Genomic DNA, 16,460 nt, shown 5'->3' with positions numbered 1-16,460 from the left:
AGATGGGCCAATGGGCTGAGAAGTGGCAGATGGAGTTTAATTCAGATAAATGCGAGGTGCTGCATCTTGGGAAAGCAAATTTTAGCAGGACTTTTACACTTAATGGTAATGTCCTAGGGAATGTTGCTGAACAAAGAGACCTTGGAGTGCAGGTTCATAGCTCCTTGAAAGTGGAGTCACAGGTAGATAGGATAGTGAAGAAGGCGTTTGGTTAGCTTTCCTTTATTGGTCAAAGTATTGAGTACAGGAGGTGGGAGGTCATGTTGCGGCTGTACAGGACATTGGTTAGGCCACTGTTGGAATGTTGCGTTCAATTCTGGTCTCCTTCCAATCGGAAAGATGTTGTGAAACTTGAAAGGGTTCAGAAAAGATGTACAAGGATATTGCCAGGGTTGGAGGATCTGAGTTACAGGGAGAGGCTGAACAGGCTGGGGCTGTTTTCCCTGGAGCGTCGGAGGCTGAGGGGTGACCTTATAGAGGTTTACAAAATTATGAGGTGCATGGGTAGGATAAATAGACAAAGTCTTTTCCCTGGGGTGGGGGAGTCCAGGACTAGAGGGCATAGGTTTAGGGTGAGAGGGGAAAGATATAAAAGAGACCTCAGTGGCAACTTTTTCACGCAGAGGGTGGTACATGCATGAAATGAGCTGCCAGAAGATGTGGTGAAGGCTGGTACAATTGCAACATTTAAGAGGCATTTGGATGGGTATATGAATAGGAAGGGTTTGGAAGGATATGCTGGCAGGTGGGACTAGATTGGGTTGGGATATCTAGTCAGCATGGACGAGTTGGACCGAAGGGTCTGTTTCCATGCTGTACATCTCTATGACTCTAAGTACATGAATAAGGAAGGTTTAGACTGATATGTGCCAAACACAGGCAAATTGGATTAGTTAAACTGGGAAATCTGGGCGGCATGGATGTGTTGGACCCTAGTGTCTGCTTGACTGTATGACATAGCCAAAACTAGAGATGTTTGCCAATGAACTCAAGGAGATTTCTAAGATACGTGAAAGAAACTTAATTTTTTCCAAACAAAAATAGAAATTGTCGGAAAAGCTCAGCAGGTCTGGCAGCATCTGTGGAGAGAAACCAGCGTTAACGTTTCGGGTCGAGTGACCGAGGAAGGAATAATTGCTTTTCCAGCAATTTGTGTTTTTGTTTCCGATTGGGTAAACTTTGCCAAGACTACAAGGTTTTGCAATTTTTAACTTTGTCCACCCCAGTCTAACACCGGCAACTCCACATCTTGTTTTCCAAGATTGGCGGAGAATGAGTCCCTCGCCTCCACTCCGGCTCTTACAGTCTCCTTCAGAAAAATCTTTCGCTTTCAAAATTACTGATTGTCTGCCTAAGAATATCCCCAGGTGGTGAAGGGCACTGTACTAACTACACTGAACCTCAACCTGAGCCACAAATCTTCTCAAAACTCGCTAATGCAACTCTTCCTCTTTTTAATCCTCGTTGCTTTTCACCTCACATTATTATATTCTCATCTCACAGCTCTGAGGTATTGGCAGTGTAAATACAGGCTATTGTAGTCATCACAGGGTTAATCGAGCCCTGCCGGAGTCCTCCAATGAGCTGGTGAAGTGGAGCCGGAGACGGTTACATCAAACTGCACTGCCGCCTTCCCACTGGAGCAGTGAGAATTCTGAACCAGTTCAGGGCTGGGAGTGGGTGCAGCGCCGGCTACGGGCAGACCGGGTGCAAGGGCAGCCGGAGGCGCTATGGGAACGCTGCTCGGTGTCCGCGGGCTTTCGCTCTGGAGCCTCAATGTGCGTCTTTACGCATCTCGCCTGTTCACTCTCCACTGAAACAATGCCCGCTTCTGTCTTCCCTTGCGCCTCCTCATGCTGAAGCTACGGAGAATTTGGGAAAGCTGGGATCCGACCGAGGCACGACGCTGGAGATGGCAAGTCCCTGGTTAAAATGGCAAGTGATTACCTGCATGATATCGAGCTGCGTTTGGGATCGGGTGGTCGGGCAGATTCGGTACTCGATTCCCGAAGAATTGAAGCACGGGGCGTTCGTTGGGAATATCGCCGACGATTTGGGATTGAATGTGAGGGAACTGTCGGCTCGCAGGTTTCGCATCGTCCCTGGTGCCAACACGCAGTTCCTGGAGGTGAACCTGGAGAACGGGGTCCTCTTTGTCAATGAGAAGATGGACAGGGAGCAGCTGTGTGAGCTGAGCCCGAGCTGCTTCCTGCATTTGGAGATTGTGATTGAAAGCCCACTGGAGCTGTACCGGGTGGAAGTGGAGATCCTGGATGTGAATGACAACTCTCCCGGGTTCCCGTGGAGGGAGTTCCGTTTGGAAATCGCCGAGTCGGTGGCTCTCGGGGCGCGTTTCCCGCTGGAGAGCGCGCACGATCCCGATGTGGGCACCAATTCCCTCCAAACTTACCGGCTCAGTCCTAACCCGTACTTCAGCCTGGAGGTGCAGACCCGCAGCGAGCGCAGCAAATTCCCGGTGCTGGTACTGGACATGCCTCTGGACCGGGAGAGCCAAGGGCTCCACCAGTTGGTTCTGACTGCCCTGGACGGTGGATTCCCGGAGAGATCCGGTACCGCTCTGCTCACCGTGGTGGTCCTTGACGTTAATGACAACGCTCCGGTCTTTGACCAGGCTGTGTACACGGTCTGCCTGGTGGAGAACGCTCCGAGAAACACTTTGGTGATTAAACTTAACGCCACCGATTTGGACCAAGGCTCGAATGGAGAGGTGACTTACTCCTTCAGTCACCATGCGCCAGCGAGATTGCGCCAATTATTTCGGGTAGAGCCTCGAACGGGCGAGATTCGGGTCCAGGGGGTGGTGGATTATGAAGAGGCGAGTGTTTACGAGATTTACATCCAGGCTAAGGATAACGGTCCCCACACGGCGGCTGTCCATTGCACGGTGGTGGTGGAGGTTATTGATGTCAATGATAATGCCCCCGAGGTCACCCTCACCTCTGTCTCTAGCCCGGTCCGGGAGGACGCTTTACCGGGGACCGTCATCGCCCTGATCAGTGTCAGCGACCGGGATTCCGGAGCTAACGGGAAAACCAACTGCCGCATCCCGGCTCATGTCCCTTTCAAACTCCAATCCTCTTTCAAGAACTATTACACCCTGGTCACCAGCGAGAGGCTGGACCGCGAGAGCGTGCTGGAGTATAACGTGAGTTTAACAGTCACCGACTCCGGCTCGCCTCCACTTTCCACCGTTAAAACCATCCCGGTGAAGGTTTCCGATGTGAACGACAACGCGCCCCGCTTTGCCCACCCATCCTACACCGTTTACCTGATGGAGAATAACGCGCCGGGCGCCTCTATCTGCTCGGTGTCCGCCCTGGACCCAGACCTGGAGCAGAACGCCTATGTGTCCTACTGCATCTTGAACAGCAAGATCAGGGGCACCCCGATCTCCACGTACGTCTCCATCAACCTGAACACGGGTAACCTGTACGCGCTGCGCTCCTTCGACTATGAGCAGCTGAAGAAGTTCCAGGTGTGGGTTCAGGCTTGGGACGCCGGTTTCCCGTCCCTTCACAACAACGTGACGGTGAACGTGATCATCCTGGACCAGAACGACAACGCGCCGGCCATCGTCTCCCCGCTGCCGCTGAACGGCTCGGCCGAGAGGGTGCCCCGTTCCGCCGACCCCGGTTACCCGGTGGCCAAGGTGACGGCAGTGGACGCGGATTCGGGCCAGAACTCGCGACTCTCTTACCAGCTGTACCGAGCCACCGAGCCCGGGCTGTTCAGCATCGGCCCGTTCACCGGGGAGATCCGCACCAGCCGCCGGTTTGAAGAGCACGACTCCCGGCAGCAGAGGCTGGTGGTCCATGTTATAGACCACGGGAAACCCCCGCTGTCCAGCTCGGTCACCATTAACGTCTTCATCGTCGACAGTCTCCCTGAGGATATCTCAGACTTGAGCGAGGGACCACAGGGCATCGAGTACTTCTCGGAGTTCAACCTTTATCTGATCGTCTCCCTGGGCTCCATCTCCTTCGTCTTCCTGGTGGCTATTATCGCCTTGATCTCTATTAAGTGTCACCGAGGGAGCAGACACGGGACGCTGGGCAGGCGCTGCTCGCTGAGCGCCAGTTGTTGTTGTTGTTGCTGTCTGCGGAGGAAACCCTCTCGGGCCGTCCTCAATAACTCTCACACCAACTTCCAGCTGCCTCCCAGTGTCAAAGGGCCGCCCAGCTGTATGGAGGTCGGCGGCAGCGGCTCCCTCTCCCAGACCTATTGCTACAAGGTGTGCTTGAGCCCCGAATCGGCTAAGACCGACTTAATGTTCCTCAAACCGTACAGTTCACCCACTCCCGCGGCGGGCGCTAACTCGAAGCTTGCTAACCCCTACGTGAGTGCGTGGAGGAGGCAAATCTCAGGTGGGACAAACGGGATAACGAATGGCTCCAGCGAGGTGAGTGCCGAGCAGCCGCTGAGTTGGAGAAATTCGTCCGTTGGGCACGATTAAACTCTCAGCTGCCTATTTCAACAATGGAATAGTTCACAGCGGATAGCGCAGTTATTAAATAACAGGTTCTTATATTTTTTAGGGAGAGAATGGTTGTGGGTTTTGTTTGTGCATTTATCCAGCGACTGGGAGTTAGCACAGACACCAATTTAGTGGCACGAACGAAATGGGGAGTCATTGCATTGTGCGATTATTAAACCGCTGTGAACGGGTTACTGTCACAATTGGAATGATCCATAACCTGTGATTATTCTTTTTCACAGGGTTCAGGTCTCCATGGTGCATTGCTCATTCCTTGAACGGCATTGCATGAAGAGATCCCTCCTTACGAAATTTATCCCAGTAGTATAGTGCAGGATGTAGCCCTGACAAACTTTAAAAAAAGTTAATTCAAAGTACTCGAACCTCTGACGGCTTGCTGAAAGATATTTCCACCACGAATTAAAGCTACGTCTAGCTTACCTACAGTAAATCAGAGTGACAGGGACACTGGGTCTAAGAAGCCCAGAGCAAATCTGATAAACAGTATTTAATTAACTGCATCAAAGGGAACAGTCTTGTGCAGAAACCCTTTGAACTGCTTTGATAACTTGCAGCAAAATAATGTTTTAAGCAGATTGATAAAACAGCTTCTGCAATAAAATGATCAGAATTGCTTAAGATCAGCTTGATAAATGCAAACTATTTTAATCACTGGCGTTCAGATAACACCATTACAGCCCTTGAGGTGGCGCGAAGTTAGATTCATCTTGACTGTTTGTAGGCTCGCGGTTGTAATTTCAGTCCCAGATATTTAAGATCTCGCTCCCCCATCCCCTGCCCATCCGCCAGCCTGCTTTGAGGAGATCTGTCAATCCCAGCATGCCATGGCAGGTAATCGGATTTCAGGCTTCATTAGGAACATCATTTTGTTGCAATACCGGGTGTGAGCTTCGAAAAATAATCGAGCTCCCTCAAACGTGATAACATGTTTTGGTATTAGAGAGGGTTAAGGTATAGAAGAGGAAAATGCGGTTTTTCTTAACAAGTTGCCCAAAGCTAAGGCATAAATCATCCATATGTAGTAACTTTAGAGAAAGGGCATTTCTGCCAGAGATGCACATGGACTGGTAAAAGGGTAAGTCGAAGCAATATGACCGTGCCTTTGATTCATGTCAGACACTGTTTCCTCACTCTCTCAGTACGCCAGCGGCGGTGTGTAAATCAAAAACTGCCCTTTTCGACGTAGAAGCCTTTCTTCTATTGATTAAAGTACTCTGCCCTTCAACTATCCTCGTTATTAAAAGTCTGAAACAGCTTCGTTTTCCCTTCTGTTAAATCAAGCATGTCAGGTTTTTTTCCCCAGCACTTAATTGGAACTGAACTTTTTTTAAAGGAAAGTAGTTAATTCTCAGATTGTTGACATTTTCCAAAGGGCTGAAATTGCTCAACACCTTATAATAACAACTTGCTCCGTCGATACAATGCACGGAGCCGGACTTTAGTTGCACTCAAAAGCAATTGCAAGACGGTTATCTGCAAACACAGGAGGTTGAAATCGAGCTTTGTGGATGATAATAGCACAACATTTGAAATATAATGCCCGGCTCCCAGGGTCTGGCGGAAAATTTTCCATCATGTATCTCTCTTCTTTTTACACGCGTTACTTTCACCTAACTTCACTTCAACAAAAATCAGCATTTCAATTAACTTCATTATGAGCACACCTGCAGCTGGGAGCCTTGTCTTGTACCACGCGATTCTTTGTAGCCCATTGCTCTGTGGGAAGGAGCTACACTGCAGAGGCATTGGAACCAGAGCCAAGTAGCATAGTAATTTTGGAACCTGTGATGCACAGCATAAGGCAATACTCTATTGCAATTGCACAGTGCTCTGTTAACGATTTTTTTTCATTATAAAGTACAATCCCACCGTGCCAAAAGCAGTTCAATTGCCTTTTTATGCTGTGCAGTTTTATTGCATTTTCAGGTTTCGGAAATGGAGTTTCTAGGGCCAGTGATCACAGTTCTTGTGGGTTATAGCGGTGTGGTTAATAATGTTATATTTGATATTTATACATTATTCAAGGATGGCTCTCTATACATTTCTGTTGTGTGGCTATAGATTAATAACTGAAGCAGAGTGCTGCAGACAATGCCTACCATTTTGACTCTAGGTCAAACGAGCAGCAGTGTTGGGAGCTGGTTGGTAAGTACAGAACAGTTTTGATTGTCAGGTATATGAGTTTAACTTGGTGGGGGTGGAGAACATTCTAGCTTTTAGTAATTTTTATATTGATTTACACGTTTTTCTGTTATAATTACTTTGGCTGTTATGCACAGTGTTTGTAAACTCTTTCACAGTCAATATAGTGTAAAGCATACCATACAACAAAACTTGGTCAAACTCACAGGTGCAAGCATAGAAAAGGCAGAAGATCAATCCTATTTAATAATTCAGTGAAGGGGTGACAGCAAGAACTAGGCTAGGTATGCATTTGGCGAAAATGACTTGTCAAGTGAAATTCAATGCAGCTTGTTAAAGGTTAGAAAATAAAATCATACATTGCCCTTAATCAGGGAAGTGCTAAACCAACCAGGAAGAAAGTCTTCATGCATTGCAGTTAACTCAACAATTTAGCTTGTCCGTATGTTTGTAGTCAATAAAACCATCACAATTCTGGGGATCGCAGTCAGTTTGTTCACAGGAATACATGCAAGGCATTAAAACTGGAAAACAGAGTAATGGAGGGAAAAACAGCTGATCTCTAATGTCTGAGGACTGACAATAAATAATGACTAGCTAGAAAACATTAAGCTTTTCAATATATCAGGCGATGTCTGAAAATGATAACACAGTATTGCATAAAGATACCTCGTGTATGAGGCACAGAACGAGGCTTTTTAACCAAGTGGTCGAGGCTGCAATCGATAATCCCCTCAAGATTCCTTCCGTCTTTCTACATTGAACACTAGCAGACATCCTTTGAATAGAGGACATCCAATATGGGCAATTTTGATGTTCATCTAATCTGTTCCTGGCTCTTCTCATTATAACTTCCAGTTTTGAGATTAATGACACACATGTGGCAATCTGTTATCTATCAAAAGCATTGCACATGAAAACTCTTAACTACCTAATCAAAAGATTAGGTGTTTTTTTAATGGGATGTGGACGTCATTGGTAAGGCAAGTCATTGTTGTCCATTCTTAATTGCTTTTGGCTAGAATGGCTTGCTCAGCCATTTTGGAGGGACAATTAAGAGTTAATCACATTACTGTGTGTCTGGAGTCACACGTAGGACAACCCAAGTAAGGCAGATTTCCTTCCGTAATAAAGAATAGTTAAGTCAATGAGATTTGTAACACCAAGTTTTAAACAACAGGAAACAATATTTTCCGGTCAGCATGACTGAGATTGTATTCCATTCCCGATTTATTAGTTGAACTTAAATTCTACCAGTTGCCATGGTGTAATTTGAGCCTGGATCTTTGAATTACAAAAACTCAAAGCAAAAGCCAAGATGAGTTTTATAAAATGCAGGGGTGAGATTGAAAAAGGAAGTTGGAAACCACAGAGAGCACATTAAAAGATAAGTAAAATCAAGGATAATAAATCCATAAAGAATAAATGCGCAACTAAATAAAGTTTAGAACTGATTCAAGATCAAAATGTTCTGTGCAATAATTGAACAGTGGGCATTGTCCTAATATTACCCATTATGCCACTGTCACCCCATTGTGTGCTGTTCCAGTTGACATATACAAGACTGTAATAGAGATTGTGGTGAAAGAGGCTTTGGAAAAAAAAGTGTCTTTATTTTTTACTCACAGAGGAGTCATATATAAGGTCATTGCAACTCACTGATAGAGCAGAGGATGCCATGTTACACATGAAATAGCATGCCAGAACATGCTTTCAACCAAAGTGTATGCATTTGGAAGGGCTTTAGATTGGGTGGGAGGTTGTATAGCGGAATGTGAGAAAGATTGCTGTAAGCTTTAATACATTATGAAGATCTAGTAGTCTTGTAAAGAAGTGCAATAGAGTTGGCAAATATGAAGACAATGTAAGAATACCAAACTGTTCCATAGATGGCTGTGGTGCTCTGACCACATTACATTCAATTTTAAGCAACTGCTGCTCTATCAAATTATTCAACCCTACATTCTTTTAATGTTTAATGTACACATTAATGCTACAAGATGACAAATGTTTTAAGTTTTAGTTTTCACAGTGAAACTATGAAAGAGTTCCAAATAAAGACCTTACAACATAGTATGGTAATATAATGTATGTTGATTTATGCACACACATGATTGTATGCAGGACACTCGCCACATTTATGTCACCAACTGTGTTTATGAAACTTCCAACTCCTCAACATTAGTCTCTGATTCTTAACAAGTATTAGACTGACAGAATAGATGCCTAAAAACACATTACTAACAACATTTGAGGAGGCAGCTAATCTCAGGAGCCAATATTGAGTGTAGGAGGCTAGAGTTTTGCCCCAAAGCTGATATTACCAGCTCCTTATCTTGTTAAGTCATTACCTACACTCAGAAAGTTATTTACACAGCATAGAATTAGACACAGCATATTGCTTCAGCTTGAAGGGATTTCATACAGACCTTCCTTCATTTTTTTTTAAAAACACAGAACCATAGAAGGTTTACAATATAAAAAGACAGAATCAGCCCTTCATGTTTGTATCAGTGGAAAAGAATGAACAGTCTAAATGAAACTGCAGTTTCTGTCCAAAGCCCTGTATATTAACAGACTTCAAATGCAAATTCAAGCACTTTAATATAGAATGAGTATTTCTATCCCTATCACTTTTCAATGAGTGAGTTCCAGATCCCACCACCCTCTGGGTGAAATAAATCTTGCTTCTCAATTTCACTTTAATCTTTTTGCTTTAAATGTATGCTGGTTATTGACCTCTCTGCTAATGGAAGTAGTTCCTTCTTATCTACTCCCTGTGCTGTTCATAATTATAGAACATCTCAATTAAACTTCTCTTCCATCTCTTCTGCTCGAAAGATAAGGGCACCAGCCTATCAAATCTTTGATTATGGATGAAATATTCCATTTATTGCAAGATTGTCATAATTTGCACTGTAATCCATCAAATATGATCATATCTGTAAGGTGGTGACCAGAACGACATGTTCTGACTGTGGTCTAACTAGTGTTTTAAAATTAGAGATTTAGAGACATACTGCATGAAACAGATCCTTTGGTTGAACTGAATCTGACCTCCCAAACATCCCAATCTGACTTAATCCCATTTGCCAGTATTTGGCCCATAAATCTCTATAAACACTTCAGAGACATATACCCATCCATATGGTTCTTAAATGTTGCAATTTTACCTCCCTCAACCACTTTATGTGGCAGCTCATTCGAGACACATACCGCCCTCTGCATGAAAAAGCTACCCTTCAGGTTCTTTTCAAATCTTTCCTCTCTTATCTTAAAACTTACATAGTCTAGTTTTGGACTCCACCACCCTAGGAAAAAGACCTTGGCTATTCATCCCATCTATGCCCCTCATGATATATAAACCTCTATAAGGTCACCCATCAGTTTCTGATACTCCAGGGAAAAAGCCCCAGCCTCTCTCATAGCTCAAAACCCCCACTCCCAGCAACATACTTGTAAATCTTTTCTGCATCCTCTCAAGTTTAACAATATCCTTCCTGTAGAAGGACAACCAGAATTGTATGCAGTATTCGAAACGTGGCGTCACCAATGTCCTGTCCCAATCCATATACTCAATGTTATGACCAATGAAGGCAAGCGTGCCATTTGCTTTCTTCACCATCCTGTCTACCTGTGACTTCAACTTTAAGGAACTATGCATCTGGGTCTCTTTGATTGGCAACACTCCCCAGGGCCCTACCATTTACTGCATAAGTCCTGCCCTAGTTTGCCTTACTAAGATGGAACACTTCAGATTTATCTAAATTACACTCCATCCACCAATCTTTGGGCCCATTAGTCCACCTGATCTAGGTCCTGTTGTACTCTGAGATAATCTTGTTCATTGTCCACGATATAAACTATTTTGGTTTAATCTGTGACCTTACTAATCATACCTCCATATTCATATCCAAATCATTTATATAAATGATGAAAGCAGTGGACTCAGCACTGATTCTTGTGGCACATGGTTACAGGCCTCCATTCTGAAAAACATCCCTCCATCACTACCCTTTGTCTCCTACCTTCAAGCAAATTGGCTAGCTCCCAGTGGATCCCATGCGATCAAACCTTATTAACCAGTCCATGATAGGGAACCTTGTCAAAAGCTGCACTGAAATCCATATAGACAACGTCTACCATTCTGCCTTCATCAATCTTATTTGTCACCTCTTCAAAGAGCTCAATCTCGTTAGTGAGACCTAATTTTCCACAAACAAAGCCATGCTGACTACCCCAAATCAGTCCTTGACTTTCCAAATGCATGTAAATCCTATCCCTCAGAAACCCTTCAAACAACTTACCCATTGCTGATATAAAGCGAACCGGTCTGTTGCCGACCTTTTCCACACAGCCTCTCTTAAATAATGGCACCATAATAGCCAACCTTCAGTTTTCCAGCACCTCACCTTTGGCTGTTGATAATACAAATATCCCTGCAAGGGTCCCAGCAATCTCTTCCCTAGCTGCTCTCAAAGTTCTGGGAAAATCCTGATCAGGTCCTGAGGATTTATCTAACTTATGCAATTAAGACTCCAGGCCCTCCCCTTCTGTAACGTGGACACTTTTCAAGACATATCTATTTATTTCCACAAGTTCTTTAGCTTCCATCTCCTTCTCTATAGTGAACCATTTCATTTAGTATTTTGTTTACTATCTCACCCATTTCTTGTGGTTCCACACACAGATGATCTTGTTGATCTTTAAGGGCCCTATTCTCTCCCTTGTTACTCTTTTGCCATTAATGTATTTATAGAAGCTGCTTGGATTCTCTTTAACCCCATTTGCCAAAGCTATCTCATGTTCCCTTTTTGCCTTATTTATTTGCCTCTTAACTATACTCCTACTGCTCCGATGCTTTTCTAGGGATTTACTTGATCCTTGGTATATATATCTTGTAACTGCTTCCATTTTCTTGAACAGACCCTCAGTTTCACCAGTCATCTCAGCATTCCCTTCAACTACCAGCCTTTCCCTTACACTAACAGGAACATACTGTCTCTGAACTCTTGTTATCTCATTCTTACAGGCCTCCCACTTCCTATCCACCCCTATACATGTGAATATCCTTCCTCAAACAACGTTTGAAAGTTCCCGTTTAATACAATTAAACCTGGTCTTACTCCAATCTAGAACAGTAACTTTTTGATTAGTCTATCCTTTTCCATAACTATTTTCAAACTGACAGAATTATGATCGCTTGCGCCAGAGTTCTCTGCACTGACACCTCAGTTACTTGCCCTGCCTTATTTCCCAAAAGATGGCCAAGTATTACTCCTTCTATGGTAAGTACATCCACATATTGAATCAGAAAGTTTTCTTGTACATACTTAACAAATTCCTCCCCATCCAAGGCTAGTTAAGAAATTATGGCAGTCCCAGTCTATGGTTGGAAAGTTAAAATCTTCGACCATTACAACCCTATTTTTTTTGCAGATGTCTGAGACCTCCTTACACATTTGCTTCTCACTTTTGCTCACTGGGGAGCCTATAATGCAATCCCAACAAGGTGATCACTCCTTTCTTATTTTTAAGTTCCACCTATATAACCTTGCTGGATGATCTCCCAGAAATATCCTCTGGTCCCTCTGTTCTTGTCATATTCTTTGTGTATGAGCATTTATTGTGTGTTCATTGTTTGTCATTTCTCCAATCCAATTTCTCATTGAATTCCATTTGTTACTTTACCGCTCACTTGATCAAACCATTCACACCTTTTTGCAGTCTAAAATTTGCTTCCTCACGGTCAATCATGCACTTGCAAACTTCTTAATCATGCACCTTACAAAGTATAAAACATTGACCTAGTACCTGAGTCCTGGAGAATGCTACTTGCCTCTTGCTCTTGGATTCCATTGGCTTTACATTGCCTGATGTGTCTATCATTTGGTACTTGTCATGAGCTTTACGAAAATCCATGTAGATTGTATCTATAACAAATTATGATCATTAACTGTCTTGTTTTTCTAAGGAAATCAAATTATTCAGAGAGTCATAGAGTCCTACAGCACAGAGACAGGCCCTTTGGCACAAAATGGCTCATGCCAACCAAAATATTCACCCATGCTAACCCCATTTCCCTGCACTTGGCCCATATCCTTCTCAACCTTTCCTTTCCATGTTTTTGTCCAAATGCCTTTTCAATATTGTTAATGTACCCACCTCAACCACTTCTGCTGGCATTTCATTCCATATGTGTACCACCCTCTGTGTCAAATAAATGCCCCTCAGGTTCCCTTTTATTCTTTCTCCTCTCACCTTAAACTGATGCCCTCTAGTCCTTGAGTCCCCAACCCTGGGAAAAAGACTGAGTGTATTTACTCTATCCATCCCTCTCATGATCTTATACACTTCTATACGGAAGTCTCTTATGCCTAAAGAAAAAAACATCCTCTCCCTATAACTCAGACCATTGAGTCCTGGCAACATTTCTGTAAATTTAATCTGCACTCTTTCCAGTTTAATAACATCCTATAGCAAGGTGACCAAAACTGAATACAATACTCAGAGTGCATCCTCACCTATGTCCTATGTAACTACAACATGACTTTCCAACTTCTATTCTCAATGTCCTGACTGAAGAAGGCCAGCCAAGACCTTCCTTTAAAAAGAATTTGTGCTGTTGAATAATCCATTCCTTTTTCACTAATAACTTAAATTGTCCTTTTTGAACTTCTTTCCATATCTTACCACAACCATGGTTAAGCTAAGTGGCCATGTAATTACAGTAATTTTTGTAAGATTGGTATAACATTAGCTATCTTTCTGTCATTCTGGACCATGCCTCTGGAGGGAGAGGGTTTAAGAAGGATAGGCAGTCTTTACCATTTCATCTCTTACTTCTCTCATCACCTTGAGTATAATATCTTCTGGGTCTGATGATATAGTCATTTTTGAAAAGGCTAAGCTGATTTATATTGTTCCTCTCTCATATTGTTTATCCGATCCAATATTCCACATTATTTCTACAATGTCTACATTGTCCTGACCTTTTGTGGAGACGGAGGCAAAATATTCAGAAAGAACAATGTCCATTCATTCCTTCCATGCTCATAGACCCTTTTTGGTTGTAAATCAGCTCTATGTTTTGTTTAGTTGTGCAATTACTCTTCGTGAATTTATAAAACATCCATGAAATATCCTTGATATTACTTATCAAGTTTGTTTGATCTACATTTTTGCTTTCCTAATTTCCTTTTTTAATTTCAGCCCTGCATTTTTGAAACTCCTCTAGGCTTTCTGCAGTATTGGAAATGTGTTGCTGGAAAAGTATTGCAGTATTGGGCTTTTGGTATCTGATAGAAACTTCCTTTTTGTGGCTAATCCTTTTTATGCCTTATCCTACTCTTTATGCTGTTTGACATCTGGAGTCATGTTGATTAGTGAATCCCACCTTTTGGTTATCATGAATACATTAGCTCTGAACCATACCTTTCTCCTCTATCAATATCTCTAATACTGATTTACCTTCATGTTGCTGTTTACTATCTAATTTTGCCAAATCACATGTAACTCAATACCTTTGCTCATTGCACAATTTCAACTGGACATTGGTTTTATCTTTGTTCTTGTATATATATATATATATATATACACTATATTTAACTGAATGGTGATCCTTATCGTTAAAGTATTGTTCCACCATACCTCTTCTGCCTGTCCAATTTTACCTTCAGTTTCAAAATTCCCCTTCCCTTGTTGAATTTTCTGTGTATTGCCAAAAAAGGAAGTTTGCCTGAATGGATTTTATGAATCAACACTCTTTATACCTTTTGAATTGATTTTATCCCAATTAATATTGGGAAATTTGAAATTTACTGTTAATATTTCACTACTGTTACTCCACTTCTCAGCACTTTGTCAACTGATTTGTCATTCTGCTCCCCTTTCACTGTTTGGAAATCTATAGTATATTCCCAGCAGTGTGATTACCCATTTGGTCATTCCTCAATTCAGCCCAAATGGCTCTTTCCAACAAATCAGTGATCCTTACTGATGTCATGCTTCTTTAACCTTTATTGTAATCTACCTTTCCTTTTTGTTTCCCTATTATGTTTCCTTTGAAAACCTTGTAACCAAGAATGATGAGCTCCGCTTCTTTAAGTAATAGCTATGCTATCATACTTCCAAATGCTTTTGCCTTCAGCTTATTTTCTTGATTCTGTAGACTCATGCGTTGAAATATGTACCACCAATCACTGAAGAATTCTTCTGTTGTATATTTTGTAGCCTATACTTTGTCTTCCCTCCATATATGTTTACAATGGTTTTCTTTTAGGTTTTTGCAGGTATCTCAGAGAAAAGTGAACAGTCAGTGGCACATTGAACATTTAATAGATTATTTCCAACAGCAGAATCACATGTAAAGGTGCTCGTTGAGCACAATTGGCCAATATTAAATAAGCTAAACTGCATTTACAGTCACACTGAAAGCCAGTTTCAGATCACAACTTGGGCTCACAGTGTGATGCATCTCTGTATGCTGGAATGTTAATGCATATGTTAATGCATATGTTAATGCATGGGACCCAGTTTTACTTAGGCAAAAGGAATTTGCACATACATCATACCTTTTTCATAAAAATAAGGGTAATGGAGGATTTCAGTATGTGGTACATTCCCATGGCAACATGCTGAGCAATCAGAATTTACCTGCTTATTCTGAGAATGAAGGTTTACAGCTAACTCCATGCCAGTGATGGCCCAACAGTTAGTACCCTCTCATAGTCGTGGGGGATTCTATTGTAAGGGGAGTAGATAGGCGGTTCTGTGGCCAAAAACGAGACTCCCGGATGACATGTTGCCTCCCAGCTGCTCGGGCCAGAGATGTCACCGATCGGCTGCAGACTATTCTGAAACGGGAGGGTGAGCAGCCAGTTCCCGTGGTGCACATTGGCACTAATGATATAAGTGAAAAATGAGATGAGGTCCTGAAACAGAATGCAACAGCTTGGAGAGAAGTTAAAGAGGAGAACCTCAAAGGTGGTGATCTTGGGATTGCTACCAGTGCCACATGCTAGCCAGGGTAGAAATGAAAGGATAGGCAGGATGAATACGTAGCTTGAGGGATGGTGTAGGAGGGAGAGGTTCAGATTTGTGGGACATTGGTTCCGGTTACAGGGAAAGTGGGACTGTTACAAATTGGATGATCTACACCTGAACCAGACTGGAACTAATGCCCTTGCGGGAGTATTTGCTACTGTTGTTGGGGAGGTTTTAAACTAATGTGGCAGGGGACTGGAACCAGAAAGAAGACTACTAGACAGTGAGGTGGAAACTGTAAGGATCACAAAGTTAACATTACCAAGGGGAAGAGTAGGCAGAGAGCAGATGAACGCAAAAGAACTGGTGGCCTAAAGTGCATATACTTTAATGCAAGGACTATAGTGGGTAAGGCAGGTGAACTTAGGACTTGGATTGATACCAAGGAGTATGACGTTATTGCTGTCACAGAAAAGGAAGAGCATGATTGGCAACTAAATGTTCCAGGATATAGATGCTTCAGACAGGACAGGGAGGGAAGTGAAAGGGGGTGGGGGAGGAGTTGCATTGCTGGTCAGGGCTGATATCACAGCTAAAGGAGGACACTATGGAGGGCTTGAGCAGTGAGGCATTATAGGTTGAGCTGAGAAATAAGAAGAGTGCAGTTACATTGGTGGGGCTGTATTACAGGTCTCCAACAGTGAGCGTGAAGTAGAAGAACAAATAGGTAAACATATTGTATAAAGATGTGGAGGCAACAGGGTGGTGGTGATGGGAGATTTAAATTTTCCAAATTTGACTGGGATACACTTAGTGT

General features: G+C 43.1%; 1 protein-coding gene across 1 annotated transcript in view; it reads left to right on the top strand.

The window, feature by feature from the left end:
- Window positions 1-1,715: 1,715 nt before the first annotated feature.
- LOC122556429 (protocadherin-10) overlaps window positions 1,716-16,460 on the top strand; it is a 235,972-nt gene continuing 221,227 nt past the window's right edge. The window contains exon 1 of the mRNA XM_043703067.2: window positions 1,716-4,420. Coding sequence (XP_043559002.1) covers window positions 1,913-4,420 — 2,508 coding nt within the window. The 5' untranslated portion in view covers window positions 1,716-1,912. The remainder of the gene's footprint in view (window positions 4,421-16,460) is intronic.

This window comes from Chiloscyllium plagiosum, unplaced genomic scaffold (genome assembly GCF_037043375.1).
Source record: "Chiloscyllium plagiosum isolate Xiang-an unplaced genomic scaffold, Cpla_swu_hap1 HiC_scaffold_16, whole genome shotgun sequence".
NCBI classification, from domain to species: Eukaryota; Metazoa; Chordata; class Chondrichthyes; order Orectolobiformes; family Hemiscylliidae; genus Chiloscyllium; species Chiloscyllium plagiosum.
Note: the sequence above shows the minus strand (reverse complement) of the source record. Positions and strands in the feature narration are given on the sequence as shown.